General features: G+C 41.0%; 1 protein-coding gene across 1 annotated transcript in view; it reads right to left on the bottom strand.

Annotated features, from left to right (window-relative positions):
• The window catches only part of LOC101340595 (contactin-4), a 580334-nt gene that overhangs the window by 26748 nt on the left and 532815 nt on the right, over nt 1–20771 (bottom strand). The window contains exons 12-13 of the mRNA XM_004368276.1: nt 10948–11123; nt 2905–3025 (exon numbers count right to left, since the gene is read on the bottom strand). Coding sequence (XP_004368333.1) covers nt 2905–3025; nt 10948–11123 — 297 coding nt within the window. The remainder of the gene's footprint in view (nt 1–2904; nt 3026–10947; nt 11124–20771) is intronic.

Below are 20771 nucleotides of genomic sequence, written 5' to 3'. Positions count from 1 at the left end.
TCATCTCAGCCTTCTCGTCCTTTCTCTTTATGGATGCTTCTTTGACCTCTAAAATTGAACTGCCACAAAGAGACAACTGTTCTTCTCCAAACTTCCCAAAGAATTAAATTGACAGGAAGGATCTGAACCCATTGTTGGTAACCGAAGAAGAAGGAGAGGAAGGGGTGTATGAATTTGGGCATTGGAGCCAAGATGGTGATCTCATTGTTTTGCTTGCTCTTGTTTATCTTTCTGCCACCCACCCCCACCAGTGTGAAAACATGACCTTACAGACTGTTTACCAACTTTGTTTTGGGGAAGTTGGTCCCTCTTTCAAAATGAGAGTGTGTCAACGTTTAGCCTCTGAACAAAATGATAACTTGGCCAGGCGCTTGTTGCAGCTTTTGTCACAGGCAATGGCAGGGGTAACACTGGTTGGATACCCGAGTTTCGGCTTCTTGCTCACAGAAGGGTAGCCTTCCCACCTTACTTTTCTAGCTGACATTAAAGTCCTACAGATTAAATACGGCAGCCATCAGAGATCAATGGTGCCAAAGCAAAGACCCAAAGCTATCCTAGCTTCAAATACAAAATTCTCTCAAGGGCAGCTGAATGTATTGCTGCCTCCCCCTCTTTGTGGGTATGCAGAAAAGTTACAAGGGCAGAGCTGGAGGCGATAAAAATGTAAGATTATGGCTTTAAATGGCATATTAATTTATTGGCCTTATTAACTGATTAGACTAGAATTTCTTTTAGACTACGCTTGCAAATTCCTCTTGGTATTTAATGTTATTTTCTGTGAAATGAAGTATACAATATCATTTAAGAACTTCAAGTATTACTGATTTAAATATTTATTAGTCTAATTTATTGGTGTTTAAACCGCTGATCTGAACATTATCCTAATTAAATAGAGGATAAATTCTCAGCAATAGAATTCTTTTGTTCCCCAGGGTAGAGCAGACCAGCTCTGTTGTATTTTAAAATGGAAATAAACACATTTCCATAACTTATTCTATAGGAAAATCTACCCAGGTGTAAGTTCTTTTTTTGCCTGGCCCTTATCCACACCTTTACTGGGAAAGGCTTGTAGATAATTTAAGGAGGAATCAAAGCAGACACAATGTAAAAGCTATTTTTCATGAACCCGTCTTGACAATTAGGTTGCTAACTCCCACACATTTTTCTCCTACTATATGCCTGGAGGATATAACAACACTTTTGCTGCTTTCAATAATACCTTGTTCTCTGTGCAGTCAGATTCACCCTGCCTCCAATTCTGAGATCGTGGATTTTTACTTCTTTCGCACTCAAAGATCTTCTCTGGGCCCAACTAGCTGGTCAAAGGTGCCTCAACACCAACAACTCTGAATTCAGAAGAAGACACTAACCACATTACTTTGATGCTCTTGTTTGGCCTCACTTTTAATACTTTAGAAGAACCTCGAGCATAGGTTTGATTCTGGTATGTATACAGATTCACAGAGAATTTAATTTTCATTTTAAAATATTCTTTCTCCTTTTTTTTATTGTGCTAAAACGTAACAAAAGAAAATATCTGCCCATTCAACAATTTCTACCGTGCAATTCAGTGGCATTGGTTACATTCTTCATGTTGTATAATCATTATTGCTATCCTTTTCCAAATAATTCTATCACCACTGACATAAACTCAGTGCTCCGTAAGCAACAACCCCCACCACCACTAATAAACTTTGCTTTTTATATACCTGCCTATTTCATGTAAGTGAGATCATACAGTATTTGTCCTTTTGTGACTGACTTCCTTCACTCAGCATAATGTTATCAAGGTATATTCATGTTGTGGCATGCATCAGGATGTCATTTCTCTTCATGGCAGAGTAGTATTCCACTGTGTGTATATACCACATACTGTTTATCTATTCATCTGTTGATGGACATTTAGGTTGCTTCTACCTTTTAGCTACTGTGAATAGTGTTGCAATGAATATTGGTGTATAGGTTTCTGTTTGTGCTCCAGTTTTCAATTCTTTTGGGTATATATCTAAGAGTGGAATTGCTGGGTCATATGGCAGTTCTATGTACAACTTTTTGGGGAACTGCCAAACTGTTCTCCACAGCGGTTGTACCATTTTACATTCCCACCAGCAATGGAAGAGGGTTCTGACTTTTCCACATCCTTGCCAATGCCTGTTATTTTTTGTTTTTTTGATCAGAGCCATTCTAGTGGGGGTGAGGTGGTATCTCTGAAAATGTTCTTTTAAAAGTCCATTTACTGTTCCATTAAAAATTGGTTTGGTTAGGCTTGGGATTTAGTCAATTGGTGCGGTTCAGCGAGGTGTTCACAGCTGTTAGGGTCAAGTTAGGCCATGTTGGTTGGTAGTACCAAAGAGACTCTCATAAATTTTGTTTTTGCATCAACCCTCAGCTTATTTACTACAACCTAGGCAGTCATGAGGTATTACCCTCCAAAGCCATACTTTAGGACTGGACAGCACTATTAACTTTAGGCCTGGTGATGATTTTACTTAAGCTGCTGTTACATCAGTGGCTAAAAACACTAATTTGGTTTAGCCCAAATGAAACATAAAAGCCACAGTCTGATTTCTTTTTAAGCCATTTGTTTTGGTTAATCTAAAGTTACTCTAGAAGGTCATATAAACTCCATCAGCAATAATTGAAGCACTCACTCACAGGAGTTATTTTTAGTATAAAGAAACTGAACTTGTTCAGGGCAGTTTCTGACACTCTCCTATGAGAAACAGATGCATACAAAACTTCTGTACACTGTTCACCACTGTTTAAAATGTTCAGCTCCTACCTGACCTTTCCCCGTAATTCTAAACCATTGAGGTTTTTAGAAATCTGTGTTAGAGTAGATATCACAAAAATATTTTAAGCACAAAAAAAAAAGAAAGAAAAAAACAACAAAACTCCAAATACCTCTTACAATCAGGTCTGCAGCAGCTGATAGCTTGTCCACACTTGTTTGTACCAGGCAGACGTATTTCCCAGCATGCTTCAGCTGGATGTTTCGGATCATCAAATCACCAGCTGAATCCTGCTGATAAAGTAGGGGAAAGTGGCTACAATTACTTTTTAATGAGCTCTAAATATCATTATCACATGAAGGACACTGTGACTAATGGATTTATTTTACACTGGCTGATGAAAACATTAGTGATGCAAGCCATGGCCTATTAAAAATATGTGAGCCTGCCTAGGAGATAAGAACACCAACATTTTCAGAACAGGCCTTCGACAAGACCTCCGGTGTCTGGCTTAGACACTTAAAAGAACTTAAACTTAGGTAAGGTGGCTCTTGAACTAATCCTGTGTGGTTCTTCAGACATGCCCTCAGCCAATCAGCTTCACTGGCATTCTATTACCTTGGAACTCTATATTTGGAAAGGGGAAGCTAACCTACCTTTGGAGGCATCTGCATTTCACTGCATAACTTTGTCTTGGAGCCAGCATGTTGATTGCTCCCAGGTTTGAATTAAAGGATTAAGAGGGCCAGACTCTCCAAGGAAATCTTGCATCACCTAGTGTGGAACGGTGCTAATTTGTTTTCCAAATGCCAAATACATGTTTGATTAGCAGATGAATGGCACTAATTACATTCCGCTATGGAAGTCTATGTGGCCTAGAAATATTTCTGCACTGTTTACTAACACAGTACTTTAAATAAATATGAGGAGATGCCTCCATAGTCTATCACAAAAACAGCAGTTTAACTGAAGAACATTGCTACACGTTGGAGACTGGGTTCATAGCCCTATTAATCAGAATATTGGAGAACACATATTGAGCAAGAGAACACCCTAGGGGCAGGATTTAGGAAGCTATACTTTTTTTTTCATGAACACCCAACTGATGACAACGTGTCTTAGGGTATATTTCCCCTCCCTGCCAGTTTTCTCACTCCAAACTATAGACTAGGAGGTCAACATAGACCTTATGTTGCCATTCCTTCACACAACAATAATAAGAGCCCATGCTTAATAATAGTTCATATAGAGCAGGCACCTTCCAAGTGCTTTACTTGCATTAACTCACTAAATATAAGTACCTATGAGGTAGGTACTCTTCTTATCCTCATTTTATGAATGAGGAAACTTAAACACAAAGACTGAGTTGCCTAAAGTCACTTAGCTAGTAAACGGCAGAGCCAGGATTTGAACCCATATAGTCTAAGTTTAGTTCGTACTCTTAGCTATACTACCATCCAGAAAGACCTCACCCTCATTTGAAATTAATGTGTACTCGATTTTCTTTTGTTTCAGTACAACACATCACATTCATATTTACAAAAGACAATGGAAAAAATGGAACCATCAATTCTTGTAAACAGCATTAGAAGCAAGGCAAAAGAAGAGAGAGCTCAAGTTTCTGGGACTTAGCTGTCCTGGGCCAATCCCTGTTGTGCGGCTTTATATATGTAAATCTCTCTGGGCCTTAGTTTACTGACCTGTGAAAGAAGCGTGCACTGCCTACTGTGCCAGATGTGAGAATCAAATGAGAAACATGTATGTGAAATCCTGCAAACTGCAAAGTACAAGGTGCATTCAAGCTGGCATTACAGATGACCATGATCAAATGTCTTCGTGAAACAATCAGGATAACAAAGTTAATTCAAGAACAGCTGTGTATTTTTTACCTGAAAGCTCTTTTATTTCTAACTTGGGTTCTCATCCAGATTCTACTATTTACTGCTTAAATCTTATAACTGCTCAGGAAAATGGTGTAAAAATAGCACAGTAGCATCTGACCTCCTCTAACCTCACAAGGGGGAAGGAAAATCACGATCAAATGCCCAAAGCTGATTCCTATGAGGTGGAGGTTAGACATACCTCCCCTCTGCAACCTTTTTACCAATTCCGATACCAGCCATCCCTCCCATGGCACTCTCTACTTCTCTGCTGGGTTCACTAATTCATTGCGATGGCCACACAGAACTCTCAGACAATACTCACAATTGTGGGGTTTATTAGGGAAATAACAGGCTACAGTTCAGGATTCAGTTCTTTGATCAGGAGAGCCTCTTCTCAGCCGTGCCTGCGTGCAGGCCTCTCTCTGGCCCTCAGCCCCTAGGCTCGGCTTCTGCCCTGCTTGGGCAAGTGTTACAAAGCTCTTTTGCTCTGCTGGTAAGTGCTCAGGGGGCCCCTACTCCGCAAGCAAGCCTCAGCCCAAAGGCACTCAGCTCTCTTGTTCTGTGCGTTGGCAAGCCTAGCTCCACCAACAAGTGCCTGAAGGCACCCCCTCTGCCAGTAAGCCTCAGCCCAAAGGCGCTCAGCTCTCTTGCTCTGTGGGTCGGCAAGCCCAGCTTCACGGACAAGTGCCTGGAGATACCCTACTCTGCCAGCAAGCCTCCTGCCTGAAGGTACTCAGCTCTCTTGGGTATAGTGGTACACCTGCTATACCACCTTACTCCATGGGCCAGGAAGCCCACTGTGCCATCTAGTGCCAGTCTCCTGATTCTGCTGCTGCTCCTTCTCTGTGACTGCTTCTCACCGTCTTGCACCATCTCCGGTGTTACAGCTCTCTCTCTCCTGGTCTAGGAGGTTCTCAGTGCAGAGACCCCAGGTCCAAAGGACATGCTCTGTTCCCATCGCTTCTTCTTGGTGGTAGTGAGGACCCCCCTTTCTAGCTCCGGGGTGGCTCATTTTAAGCCTAGCAGGATGGCAAAACTGACCAATCTCTTCCTTAGGGTTCCATAAACCTTATCTGCATGGCCTCACCCCCAAAAGGGGGCCATATACTTTATTTGTATTATTAGCAAGGTGTCCAATCCCCTTGGTGGGCCACAAGCACCTTATATGCATAGTCTCACTCAGTCATTTGGTGGGAGTTACAAGACCATGGCGAGAAAGACCATATAAAGGCAATCCATCACACTGCAAATGGGGTAATGATTGCTCGCCTATTTCTGCTGATGATTAAGGGATATAGATATATCCTGGTGGCAATGGTTAAATACTTAGCTGCTAACCAAGAGATTGGCAGTTTGAACCCACCCTGTGGCTCCACAGGAGAAAGATCTGATGATCTGCTCCTGTAAAGCCTAGAAAACACTATGAGGGAGTTCTACTCTTATCACGCATGGTTGCTATGAGTCAAAATCGACTTGATGGCACCTGACATATATGTGTGTGTGTTGGTTATGACTCATAGTGACTTATATATAACAGAACAAAATGTTGCCCGGTCCTGCACTATCTTCACAATCATTGCTTATGTCTGAGCCCATTATTACAGCCACTGTTTCAATCTATCTTGTTGACAGTGGACTTCCTCTTTTTCACTGACCCTCTACTTTACCAACCATGATATCCTTCTCCAGGGACCAGTCCCTCCTGATAACATGTCCAAAGTATGTGAGATGAAGTCTTGCTATCCTCGCTTCTAAGGAGCGTTCTGGCTGTACTTCTTCCAAGACAGATTTGTTCATTCTTCTGGCAGTCCATAGCATATTCGGTATTCTTCACCAACACAATTCAAAGGCATCGATTTTTCTTCAGTCTTCCTTGTTCATTGTTCAGCTTTTGCACGCATATGAGGCAACTGAAAATACCAAGGCTTGGGTCAGGCACACTTTAGTCCCCAAAGCAATATCTTTTCTTCTTAACACTTTAAAGAGGTCTTTTGCAACGGATTTGCCCAATGCAATACGTTGTTTGATTTCTTGGCTGCTGCTTCCATGGCATTGTTTGTAGATTCAAGTTAAATGAAATCCTTGATAACTTCAATATTTTCTCCACTTATCATGCTGTTGCTTATTGGTCCAGTTGTGAGGATTTTTTTTTTCTTTATGTTGACGTGTAATCCATACTGAAGACTGTAGTCTTTGCTCTTGATCAGTAAGTGCTTCAAGTCCTCTTCACTTTCAGCAAGATGACACTTCCCATATATCATCAGCATATCACAGGTTGTTAATTAGTCTTCCTCCAATCCTTATGCTGCATTCTTCTTCATATAATTCAGCTTCTGAGATTATGTGCTCAGCATACAAATTGAATAAGTAAAATGAAAGGATACAACGCTGATACATACCTTTTCGGATTTTAAACTACACACTATTCCCCCCTTTTTCTGTTTGAAAGACTGCCTCTTGGTCCATGTACAGGTTCCACATGAGCACAATTAAGTGTTCTGGAATTCCCATTCTTTGCAATGTTATCTATAACTTGTTGTGATCCACACAGTCGAATCCCTTTGTGTAGTAAATAAAACACCGGTAAACATCCTTTTGGTATTTTCTGCTTTCAGCTAGACACACATATGTATGCTTGATATGTATGATATGTAAGCACTTTGAAATATATAAGGAATCATCATCATCATTAATACTTTTTCACCTAAGACATTTCACATGTTCAAACTTTAAGTATGTTGCTGCTGCTGTGTGCCGTGAAGTCAATTCCGACTTTTAGTATAGGTTTAAACAAAAAATATGCCTGGTGAGAGGATGTATTCAGGGAAGGTGGGAAGTCATATTGGTTTTAAGGAAACGTCTACACTCTACCAATAATTCAATTATTAATTTTATTCACCATGGGCTTGAATGTAGAAGAAACTTCTTGTAGCCCAGAGATTTCAGAGCATTAACAACCTATTAACAAACTTTGTGACTGTTATTTAGAGTGTACTCTGGTTATTTACAATTTTTGACCTGATTTATATTTTTAAAGCAAAAGTGAAACAAAGAAAAAACAAGTTAGGATTGAGGTAAGAGTCTCACAGGAGAACACAATAATTTCCACTTTCCCTTTGATGTCATTCAGACCAATTTGTTAACTGAGATCTACATTTATGTTTCCCAGGGCTTGGAACTGTTTTTTTCCGGTTTGAACCCCTGTTGAGAATTTGCATTTCTAGCAAGTTCCCAGGTGATGCTAATACTGTTTGTTAGGGACCAGTTATGAGAACCACCAGTAGAGCAGTGGTTCTCAAAATGTATTATATGTAGGAATTACCAGGGGATCTTGTTAAACCGTAGATTCTGATTCAGTATAACTGGGGTGGAAATGCAAATTCTCAGCAGGGGTTTGAACCAGAACGAACTGGTTGGAAGCCCTGGTTTCTAGCTAGGAGAACAAAACAGTAGCAGCTTATTTTCTCTCACTGTGGTCTGTTCTGTTCCTGACAGAGCACTCTGGGCCTGTCAGAGGACAATTAAATAAAAACGTTACCAAAAACTTCCTTAGGCTGTCTCTACCAAACATTGTTTCCACCATGTTGACCCAGGAAGTAGACTTCAGCCCATTTCTGTTGTCAAGTACTCCACAGACATTAATGATCCTCTGTGGCTAGTACACTTAACTCTCACAATTTCTACTGCCTGTCCTGAATTTTGCATTTATTTCTTAGAAATAGTTGATCCGTGTTAGCTCTAGTGACACAGAGAAGATGAACATTTCCCATATGAAAGGTTAATGAGAGCAACTCTACAGACAGACGGACATAGGTGCTCTACAAATATGGTCATTAGTGCTTGACTCCATTAGGGGTGTCTCCACTTGGGCCTCAGCCCTGGCTAATATGCAGCTGGTTGGCACCAGTCCAGCATAAAGGTCGCATCCATATACTTGGCAGGGCATCCATTTTGTTGGGTCAGGCATCTGTTCTGATTGGTCACTGCCCACGTATTCTGAGAGATAATATTTTTAATATCTCCCCTGCCCAAGCCATTGGTCTTAGTATGAAAACTAATATTTTGCTTAATATATTTAAATTTTCTCAATTTGTATGTTCCTGTTATTAGAATCAATGTCATTGTTGTTATCTGTCATTGAGTTGGCCCCTGACTTAATAGAAATGCTGCCTGGTCCTGTGGCTTCCCTATGATCAAGAATCAATGTTACCCTTTCTTTAATTAACAGAACTATTAAAGTTTATCAAGCACTCCTTTTTTTGTTAATTTCTTTTATTGTACTTTAGATGAAGGTTTACAGAACAAATAGTTTCTCATCAAACAGTCAGTACACGTATTGTTTTATGACGCTGGTTAACAACCCCATGACATGTCAACACTCTGCCTTCTTGACCTTGGTGGACCCTTTTTCTTTTGGTGAAAATATAGCAAGCACTCTTTTTGTGGTAGGTATTGGGCTATGCACTTTTCTAGACCTGAAAGTATTTAATATCCTCAGTGCCCTTGTGAAGTAGTTGATACCTTTCTCATTTGGTCAAAGTTATTAGGTTGAACCATGTACAATAGGACCAGAATGGTTAAAATTGGCAATTTCACCAAGCCTTTCTCAACCTGGATTCTAAGAGAGAATCTCTAATGACCTGAGGCATCCATTGATGTAACGAAATAACTTCTCCTTTGCATCTAAAATGGTACCAGTTGTATACTATCCTTGGGAGAATTGTGAAAATAGTCACTCAAATAAATTTCAATGTTCTGTGATTCATTCGAGAAGCCCCATTTGAGAAACACAGGAAGGATGTAGTTAATAGGAATAGTACTACAGTTGAGTGGAAAATATGCCCCTAATATATCATATAGGGGAGTCCCTGGGTGGTACAAATGGTTAACATGTATGACTGCTAACCAAAAGGCTGGAGGTCGAATCTACCCAGAGGCTCCTTGGAAGAAAAGCCTGGTGATCTACTTCTGAAAAATCAGCCATTGAAAACCTTTTGGAGCACAGTTCTACTCTGACTCACATGGGGTCACCATGAGTTGACGTCGACTCAATGGCAACTTGTTATATCATATAGATGGCTTTGTAGCTTGAGGCCATTTATTCTCAACATAGGAGGGATAAGATGAGACAACAAATCAGGTTCTTACGGCAGTGTGGGGAGTGGGAGGACTTCTTAAAGAACAGCCCCCTTTTTATGTTTGCTGCCTTTTGATTGGGCCCCTCCATGAGAATAGCAGCAAGTGTGAGTCTTAATTACCAATGGGAACGTAGGGATGTGTTAGGGCAGGGAAAAAAAAAGTTTGGGAACAATATTTATAGACACAAATTGTTTCCAACTATAACCTATCTTGTTGTATGTGCTATGATAATATGTATTTTTATGGCAAGTAAGGCATTTTGAAAATCCAACCTTTCTGAATTCAAATTACCTGGAGATAAATCACCCAATAAATTACTTTCAGATTCAAAAAAGAGACCCTTAAAGAGAGTTTTGAGGCCCTGATGGAGCAGTGGTTAAGAGCTTGGGCTGCTAACCACAAGACTGGCAGTTCCAATCCACCAGCCACTCCTTGGAAACCCTATGGCACAGTTCTACTCTGTCCTATAGGGTACTATGAGTTGGAATCGACCTGATGCAATGTTTTTTTTTTTAAAGGGGGTTTAAGCAGCAGCCTACAAACATATGAGGAAACTTTCCCTAAGCTATTTTCTTACTCAGGTTCTATGGCATATGGTATGGTATGGGGGATACAGCTTGAGGTTTGAAGTTGAAAGGTGAGTTCTGTAATTCAGTAGTTATGAGGAGCTATAACTCCTCTGAGCCTCTGTCTCCTCATTTGCACCACAGGGATAAATATCTAACCTGCAGGATTGCTGTGAGGCTGAGAGAGAAGACCTGCCGCATAGTGGCTGCTCGGTAAGTTGTTATTGTTAGTTGCCATCGAGTCAATTCCGACTCATGACGACCCCATGTGTGCAGAGTAGGACTGCTGCATGGGTTTTCAAGGCTGTGACCTTTCGGAAGCAGATCACCAAGCTTTACTCTCAAGGCACCACTGGGTTGGTCCGAACTGCCAACCTTCTGGTTAATAGTCCAACACTTAACCATTTGTGCCATGCAAGGACTACTGCTCAATTAAGTAGTGCATTTATCACATAAAAAAGGAGCAGGAGTTAACCAAGAGTTTCTTGAAATAAGGTGCTTGAACAAAATTATAAAAGAATAACATTACATTTCTTTTTAAATTAGCTTAAACAAGTTAGTATACGTCAGTTTCTAGAAGTTCAGTTAAATTCTGTTCCCTGTAGTTTGTTTGATATTAATACTTACCCCTCCGACTCTTTCAAAGTGATCCCCATCTTTGTCGAAGTCTATCAGGTACCCATTAAACGTCCAAGTGAACACGATGTCTAGTGAGTGATCATGTGTTACCTGGCACGGCAGAACAATACTTTCTCCAACAGTGACATCCATGCTGGAAGGGGGTACCATTACCCTTGTTGGATCTGGAGTATTAACATGAAATAAAATGACACAAAGAAGAAAGGCCGTGAGTGAGCTTGTGTGGAAATAAGAGGCGGAACCTAAGAGCAGGAGGCAATCCTAAGTACTTTTGCTTTATTTTTTCTGAGGGTGTGACCAGCAAACCTCGGTCATCTGGGACCACAGACTCAGGCCAGGAGGTCGTTTTTAATATGAAAAGATGAAAACACTCATTACTTGAACCTTCTCAGAGCAACAGAACTCAGATGGAGAGCACAAGGGGTTAGATCTCGGAAGATGTTCATAGAGGCGCCCACTTCCTCGCAGCCTGCTCTGATATTGCCTCATTAAACAGGGTTTCCTATCTCATTCTCAGTTTCCCTAGAAAGTACCATTTCAGCTGAACGCAAACAGAAAAATCCATGTTAATTTGAATTTGTTGGGCTTTTTTTTTTTAAATAAAAATAACAAATGTTTATTAGAGGAAATTTAGAAAATTCAGAAAAATAAAACGAAGAGGCAAAAACAAATGAAAAAACCACCTGCTCTCTTACTACCTAGATAAAACCTCTATTTTCATTTTGGGGTATCTCTCAAACTTTTTGGTACATAGTTTTTCAGTTGTCTTGTTTTACATTGATGAACACACACTATATATACAAATTGTCCAGTCTTTTCCCCGTCCTTATAATACAGGCATGTTCATATCTTTGTCAACATATTTTTTATAAACTGCATAATTGCTATAAAGTTTATAGTTTTAATAATTTTGAAGATATTAAGCATTTTAGCAAATTTTAATACAAATACCATTATAGATAATGCTATGATGAACATCAATGACAAAATAAAATATGTATATTACTCCTTTAGAATAAGGACTATCACTTACGTTTTTAGTGTACCCTTTACATTATGGTTTTAACTAGGGATGGACCGAGCTTGCTTAGCTGAGATAGTTCATAAACTCCAACGACTATATTTCCCTATAAGAAGGAGCCCTCATGGTACAATGGTTAAACAGTACGTTGCTAACTGAAAGGTCGGACGGAGGTTTGAACCCACCAGCTGTTCTGCAGGAGAAAAGACCTGGTGATCTGCTTCTGTAAAGATTACAGCCTAGGAAACCCTCTGGGGCAGTTTTACTCAGTCATACAGGCTTGCTATGAGTCAAAATGGACTCAACAAAGCACAGGAAAAGAAAAAGCACTTTTCTCCTTTATTCTAACAATAATAACACTACAGTTACCAGTTGCTGTCGAGTCAACTCCGACTTGTGGTGATCCCACGTGTCAGAGTAGAACTGTGCTCCATGAGGTTTTCAATGGCTGGTTTTTGGGAAGTAGATTGGCAGGCCTTTCTTCTGAGGTGATTCTGGGTAGATTCCAAACTCTGACTTTCCAGTTAGAAGCTGAGCATGTCAACTCTTTCCACCACCCAGGGACTCCCACATTCAAATAGCCCCTTATTTTCATGCGACATGATTTCATAAATGGCATCAGAAAGTACAATGGTGAAAAGCAGTTTGAGTTCAACATAAAGCCCACAAAAATGCTTATATAATGAAATTCTGAATTCAGCTATATTCCAGAAATTTCTATGTACTAAAACAAAACAAGCAAAAAGGCAAACCCAAACCAAAGAAACAACAGAAGGACATTGACTGAGCCTCTAATAAATTCACAAGATTGTGTTTCAGGCTGTCAGGTGTGTATATAAATATGTATTATGTGAACCCCATTGATTAAAACCTCAGCTGGGAATTTTGAAATTAGATCTTCTTAGAGACTTCTGATAGGTCTTACCTTCTAACAACCCACGGTGAAATTTCTTCTTTAAAGAGAGTTTTTAAAAACAGTTTTTCTATCCTTTTTCCAACTATGGGAAGCAAATGTTTCAAGTTGTGAGAACAGGAAAATCTCTATCCTTAAATAGATTATCATCTGGTAGTGGGATGCACTTTTGCTATTTTATAAAAGAGAAGATCATGCTAAGTGGATTGATGTTGAATGAGTGATGTCCACGAAATGAGAAGTGAACAACAGATGTTATGTTGTTGTTAGGTGCCGTCGAGTTGATTCCAACTTGCAGTGACCCTATGTACAACAAAACAAAACACTGCCCGGTCCTGCACCATCCTCATAATTGTTGATATGCTTAAGCTCATTGTTGCAGCCACTGTGTCAATCCATCTCCTTGAGGGTCTTCTTCTTTTTCGCCGACCCTCTGCTTTATCAAGCATAATGTCCTTCTCCAGGGACTGATCCCTCCTGACAACATGGCCAAAGTATGTGAGACGTAGTCTTGCCCTCGCCATCCTTGCTTTTAAGGAGCATTCTGGTCTTACTTCTTCCAAGACAGATTTGTTCGTTCTTTTGGCAGTCCGTGGTATATTCAATATTCTTCTCCAACACCACAATTCAAAGGTGTTAATTCTTCTCCAGTCTTCCTTATTCATTGTCCAGCTTTCACATGCATACGAGATTTCATTTTACTTGGATCCACAATCAACACTCAGAGAAGCAGGAGTCAGGAAATCAAAAGACGTGTTGCATGGGCAAATCTGCTGCAAAAGACCTCTTTAAAGTGTTGAAAAGCAAAGATGTCACCTTGAGGACTAAGGTGCGCCTGAACAACAGGTACTGCCCACCAAAAGAAAATAGGAGGGAAAACCTCTTATTTTGAATCCTGAGTCTTTTGAGAGCCATGTAATCACAATCTGCTCTATCGAGTGACTGACTCTCAGGAATATAGACTAACTTCTTATTTTATTTTTTTAATGAGGAAAGGAAGTGAGAGTAAATATTATTTTGAGCAAAAAGACAGGAATGATCATCTTTTTCTTTTTTTATTTTGCTTTAGGTGAAAGTTTACAGAGCAAATTCATTTCTCATTAAACAATTACTACACATACTGTTTTGTGACATTGGTTGCCAGTCCTGAGACATGTCAACCCTCTCCTCTTCTCGATCTCAGTTTCCCCATTTCCATTCGTCCAGCTTTCTTATCCCCTCCTGCCTTCTCATCCTTGCCCCTGGGCTGGTGTGCCCATTTAGTCTGGTATACATGGTTGAACTACGGGTATTATTGTTTGTTTGATAGGCCTGTCTAATCTTTGGCTGAAGGGTGTACCTCAGGAGTGACTTTGGTACTGAAGTAAAATGGTGTCTGGGGGCCACACTCTCGGTACTTCTCCAGTGTATGTCAGATCAGTAAGTCTGGTCTTTTTTTATGAGTTTGAATTTTGTTTTACATTTTTCTCCAGCTCTGTCTGGCACCCTCTGTTGTGATCCCTGTCAGAGCAGTTGGTGATGGTAGCCAGGCACCATCTAGTTGTGCTGGACTCAGTCTGGTGGAGGCTGTGGTAGTTGCGGAAGAATGGTCATTTTGACTTACATCATTTAAAAGTTGAAGTTTTCCTCATCAACAAAATGAAAAGACTGAACTGGATAATTCCATGCTTAAATTATATAACTCTATAGTTTTTATTTGCCAAAGAAGATGTTGACTCATTCTACTTTAAATAGCTGTCCACTGATGTTGCAACTAAGAGTTTCATTTTCATGCATCATTCATGAATTTATTGATTTATTAACCAAGCATGTATTGTGTGTTACATGTCTAACATGGTCATGGTACCAAGAGAGACATATACGAAGCGGAGGGAATAATAATATTAGTAATAACTGACTGAGTTTAGGTTCCAGTCACTGTGTTAAGTGCTTTACATGGATTATTTCATTTATTTCTAGCAGAAAGGGACTACTATCATCCCCAGTGGAGTCCCTCAGTGGTGCAAATGGTTAAGCACTCAACTACTAGACAAAGGGTTGGTGGTTTGGACCCACTCAGAGGTGTCTCAGAAGATAGGCCTGGTGAGCTGCTTCCAAAAGGTCACAGCCTTGAAAATTCTATGGAGCAGTCCTACTCTGCACACATGGGTCATCATGAGTGGGAATTGACTTAAGTGCATCTAACAACAACATCACCTCCATTTAACAGATGAGGAAACTGATGGCTAAGAGTGGTTATCAAACTATCTATTGTGCTAGGCTGCCTTCCCTCATGTCTTAGGCTGGGTTCTCTAGAGGGGCAAAACCAATGAAGTGTGTGTGTGTGTGTATATACATATATATGTGTGTGTGTGTGTGTGTGTGTGTGTGTGTGTGTGTGTGTGTATTTGTAGAGAGACATTTATTTCAAAGAAAGGGCTCACACAGTTGTGGAGGCTGGCGAGTCCCAAGTCCATAGGTCAGGCATCAGGCATCAGGCTGGAGGCTTCTCCTGACTCACGCGGTTGCAGGGGCTGATGAACCCAAAATTGGCAGGTCAGGTGATAGGCTGCTGGCTTATGGGGCTGTGGAAGCTGGTGAATCCCAAAATCTGCAGGTCAGAGGGCAGGCTGCTGGCTCACGTCCCAAGAACTGAAGGTCAGAGGATGATGAGTTGGATGCAGGATTGGGAGAGTGAGCTTTGCCAGAACATCCATATGTATTGGATGCAGGCCACACTCCCAAGGAATCGCTCAACTGATTGGCTACTCACATCAGATCACAAAACGGAGGATGATTATATAATATCTGCCAAACCACTGAGAACCATGGCCTAGCCAAGTTGACATATAACCTTAACCATCACAGTCCACCCCTTGTCAACTTGGCAACTGTACATGTCTCCTTAAACCATACATAATCTATAAATAAAGACAATTGTAAAGTCATGTTTGCGCCTAATATGATACAACTAACGTGTGCAACCAAAAATGCACTAGACCCGTTTACATCTTATATTTTATAATAAGTAATGGAATAAGAGAGGAAAGAAAACAAAGATATTTGTAATAAACACAAACACACACACACATGCATGTATAACAAAACAAGGAAGACATATTAAAAACAATTACAGTCCTTATTTCTGTAACTGGTCATGTGGTTGTAGCTGGTATTTAGAACTGCCTTCTTCCACCACCTGTTATGTATTCCCTTTGCCCTCAGCAAGTACCTCAGCTGGTTCTTTGCCTGGTGGGGGTGACCCAAACCTTAATTCCTGAAGGGTCTGGGCCATTGGTAGTCATGTCAGAATTGAGTTGCTGTAGTTTTCCATTGACTTTAATCACAGGGCATGGTAGTACTAAGGAACGTCCTAAGGGATCTTCTGTATTCCAGACATACTCTTCTTTACCTCCATTATGTAACATCAACCCAATTTGGTAATCAGAATCAATCACACTAGCCAATATGGTAACTCCCTTCTTTGCCTGTTGATCCAGAGGTATGAGAAGCCCAAAGTGGCTGAGTGTCATTCTTAACTTCCAGTTCAATGGAATCAGTGTTGTGTCTCTGGGAGCATTTCTGCCATTGGAACTAAGACCTCTAGACCCATAGAGCATAGGGTCACAGGGGTAGGAAGCAAAAATTTTGTGAGTGGGTCACTAGGGGTAATAGTGAGTGGGGCCACTCCCATTTACACCCCTTGATTCCAGGACCCACGAATTCTGGCTATAGGAAAATCAGCACCATATATTAGATGCTGGTTGAAAGCATATATAGCCTCCTGGAGAACATGCCCCAACCCTGCAAGGTACTGCCACCGAGCTGGCACCATAATTGTGTCTTCAGAAGGCCATTCTATTGTTCTATCAAGCAGCTGCTTCAGGATAATGGGGAACATGGTAAGACCAGTGAACTCCATGAGCATGGGCCCATTGCTGCCCTTCATTTGCTGTGAAGTGAGTTCCTTGATCTGAGACAATGTTGTGTGGGATGCCATGATGATGTATAAGGTATTCTGTAAGTCCATGGATAGTAGTTTGGCAGAAGCACTGTGTGCAGGGAAGGTGAATCCATAACCAGAGTAAGTACCTATCTCAGTAGGAACAAAATGCTGCGCTTTCCATGATGGAATTGTTTCAATGTAATCAACCTGTCACCAGGTTGCTGGCTGATTGCCCCTACAAATGGTGCCATATCGGGGACTCAGTGTTGGTCTCTACTGCTGGCAGATTGGACACTCATCAGTGACTGTAGCCAAATCAGTCCTGGTGAGTGGAAGTCCATGTTGCTGAGCTTAGGCATAACCTCCATCCCTGCCACAATAGCCACTTTGTTCATGAGCCCACTGGGTAACGACAGGAGTGGCTTGTGAAAGAAGTGGAGTGGTAGCCACAGAATGCACTATGCTATCCACTTGATTGTTAAAATTCTCCTCTTCTGAGGTCACCCTTTGGTGAGCATTCATACGAGACACAAATATCTTCACTTGTTTGGCCCTTTCAGAGAGATCTATTCACATGCCCTTCCCCATACTTCCTTGTCACCAGTCTTCCAATTATGTTCCTTCCTAGTCCCTGACCATCCAGCCAAACCACTGGCCACAACCCATGAATCAGTATACAATTGCACATCTGGCCATTTCTCCCCTCCAAGGAAAATGAACAAACAGGTACACTGCTCGAAGTTCTGCCCAGGTAGGATTTCCTTTCACTGTTGTCCATCAAGTAGGTTCCAGAAAAGGGCTACAGTGCTGTTACTGTCCACCTCCGAGTGGTGCCTGAATATTGTGCAGAACTGTCTATAAACCAGGCATGAGTTTTCTCTTCCTCAGTCAACTGATGGTAAGTAATTCCCCATGAGGCCCTAGGTGCAGACTGGGAGGATGGTAATATGACAGAAGTGTGGACCATGGGCATTTGGGCCACTTCCTCATGTAACTTACTTGTGTCTTCAGGTTCTGCTTGAGCCTGATCTCATATATACCACTTCCATTTAATAATGGAGTGCTTCTGTGCACTTCTGACTTTATGACTGTGTGAGTCAGACAACACCCTGTTCATTATGGGCAGCTCAGGTCACATAGTTCTAAATTGCAGGAAACAGGTCACAGGAGCTACATCTGTTTTCCTTCAAGAAAAGAAAAGACTATCTCTGGAGCAGCTTGGAGATCAGCAGAACTGTTGGAAGGAGCAAGGATAGCAGACCTTTCCTGGTTTCAAAGGGTGGAGCCACAGTATCCTGGATCTCAAAGGGTGGGGCTACAGACGCCTAGGTTTCAAAGTGTTACATCTTCACCAACTCAGTTCTGGACTGTGGGGCTGTCATTAAGTTGCCAGGGGAATGAGGCCATTGCCCAAAGCTGAGGGGGTGGGGCTGCCATGCCCAAGGGGCAGAAGAATGGGGCCTGCTGGGGTCAAGGGGGTAGGGTCACCATTCAGATGAACTAGAAGAATGGTGTCACCTAAAGCTAAGGGAGAAGAGTTGCCACGTTAGAGGGCCTGGAAGGTGGAGCTTAAGCCTAGGGCCAAGGGGCCTCCACCCAGAATCCAGAGGGCATGTCCAACACCCAGAGTCTGCAGTGTGGGGCCACTGCCCAGATGGTCTCAGAGAAGAGAGGATTATTTTCAGGCATTGAAAGGCAATATAATTTGTTCTGCTGTGTTTTGGATTTGCTTGGTGCGTGCTATCACTTCTTTCCCTCCAATTTCTCCCATTTGTTATGGAAATGTCTAACTTTGTGCCTGTTCCACCATTTTACAGTCACACATCGCTTAATATCCATGATATGTTCTGTGAAATAAGACATTATGTGATTTGGTTGTTGTGTGAACACCATGTTATCCAGAGCTAGCACTAAACTTGATATCATAGTCTGGTCCTGCTTTTTCTTTAAGCATCTCGAACAAGTTTGTGCCTTAGCAGCGATTGTCAACGTGATGAGAGGGATTTGCTTTTGTGTTTGGTCCTCAATACACATCATTAGCAATTTCTCCATACCTGATATAGGTCCCTTTTGCATTTTTGTTAGACTTGTAGCTTTCAGTGGAGTCTATCGCTTAACAGCTTGTTTTTTTTTTTTTTTGACGATTGTCGTGATTGTAGAGTGAGGCATGCCTAAATCACAAGAAATAGTGTTCACTGATTTTCCACCTTCGTGTTGTTTAATAACCTTTTATTTCACTTCCAAATCGATACTTCTCCTTTGCCTCTTGCTGCTGCTATCATTAGTACTGGTTTTGTTACACTTGGGAGCCATGATATACTTCTCGGTAACATTTTAAAAAGAAAATTAACAGAGAGATAACGCTACCACACTTAAAAGACATGTGATACACGAGATTGGATGCTGCTGCCTATGGATCGATGCATACACTGTTACATGGTAAACCTTTTATTTGTAAGTAGGGAAAGTCTGCACTGAAAAAATGATAGTAGAGTACATACATAAGCCAGTAACATAGGTGTTTATTATAAGTATTAAGACATATGTATTATAGGCTATATACGTATTGTACCACTATACGCCTGGCAGCACAATTATTTTGTATACAAGAGACATGGGATACACATCTTGTGTGCAGGAAGCTGTTGCGTTTGCTATGTCTGGTTACATCTGATACATCCCGTTCTCTGATCAGGATTACTGAACTCTGTTAAAACTTTGTGGGACCTTGGACGTATATGATGTCAGACATTGCCCAAGGACATTATGCAGCTCATGACTATACTTTGGAAACAGATAACTTGTATTCTAGATTTCACAGGTTCCCAAATGAAGAGGAATTTTGCCCCAGGATGGAATATATCTAAAGTCTCACCTATATTTGATTTAGATGGTTCAGAAGATGAGATTTGGGACTTGGAGTTGATTTAAGACTTTTGGGATGATGTGATGGGGTGAATGTGTTTTGCATGTGACAAGGACATGAATTTTGAGGGCCAAAGGGTGGAATGTTATGGATTGAATTGTGATTCCTAAAAATACGTGCTGTAAATCCTAACCTCTACGCCTGTGCTTACAATCCCATTTGGAAATGGGTTGTTTTTGTTATGGTATGGGGACAGGGTTAGTGTAGGGTGTGTCTTAAATCAATCTCTTTTGAGATATAAAAGAGATTAAACAAGCAAGTGAAACCAGCAAAGATGGGAGAAGAGAGATGCCAAACCACATGACGACTGCCCAGGAACACAAGCTGAAGGAGACAAGGACCTTCTCCCAGAGCTGACACAGAGAGAAAGCCTTCCTCTAGAGCTGGTACCCTGAATTTGGACTTCTAGCCTCCTACACTGTGAGATAATAAATTCCTGCTTGTTAAGGCCACCATTTGTGGTATTTCTGTTATAGAAGAACTAGATAACTAAGATACCTCATTAGCTGGAAACAAGACACCCATGGATGAATCATCTAGAGAGCAAGTGCAAGGGCATAATATAGCTATTTGCACTCTTGATTACGTGTAGCCAATGGAAGATATTTGAATGCAGAAGGAATTCAAAGAAAAAGAAACATGGCCATGGGGTACAGGTGGTTCCAGAGGGGATTACTGCAAGAGTAATGAAGTTACTGCCTCAGAGGTGGCAAGCAGCAATGATTTTATGCCTAAAATGCTCTAACTCTAAGCTCACACATCAAATTTTTAAGTGCAGAGTCAAGTGTCCAGGCCTAGTTCTTAAAAATGTCTTGGTTACATATCTCCTGACAACTTCTGGACAAGAAGCAAGGAGTTGGCACATACCCCAAGCCCTAGAGTCATTTGCAAGGCTTTTTTATAATTGACGTTAACATTTTTAATTGACATTTGTTTCCTGAAGAAACATTCATCTCTTTATGCACATGTAGGGAGCTGGGACAGATTTTTTTTTTTTTAGTTACAATGAGGTTTTTTTTTTTTTTTA

Source organism: Trichechus manatus, unplaced genomic scaffold (genome assembly GCF_000243295.1).
Source record: "Trichechus manatus latirostris isolate Lorelei unplaced genomic scaffold, TriManLat1.0 scaffold00001, whole genome shotgun sequence".
Taxonomy (NCBI): domain Eukaryota; kingdom Metazoa; phylum Chordata; class Mammalia; order Sirenia; family Trichechidae; genus Trichechus; species Trichechus manatus.
The sequence above is the reverse complement of the archived record's forward strand: the minus strand, read 5'-3'. Positions and strand labels throughout refer to the sequence as shown.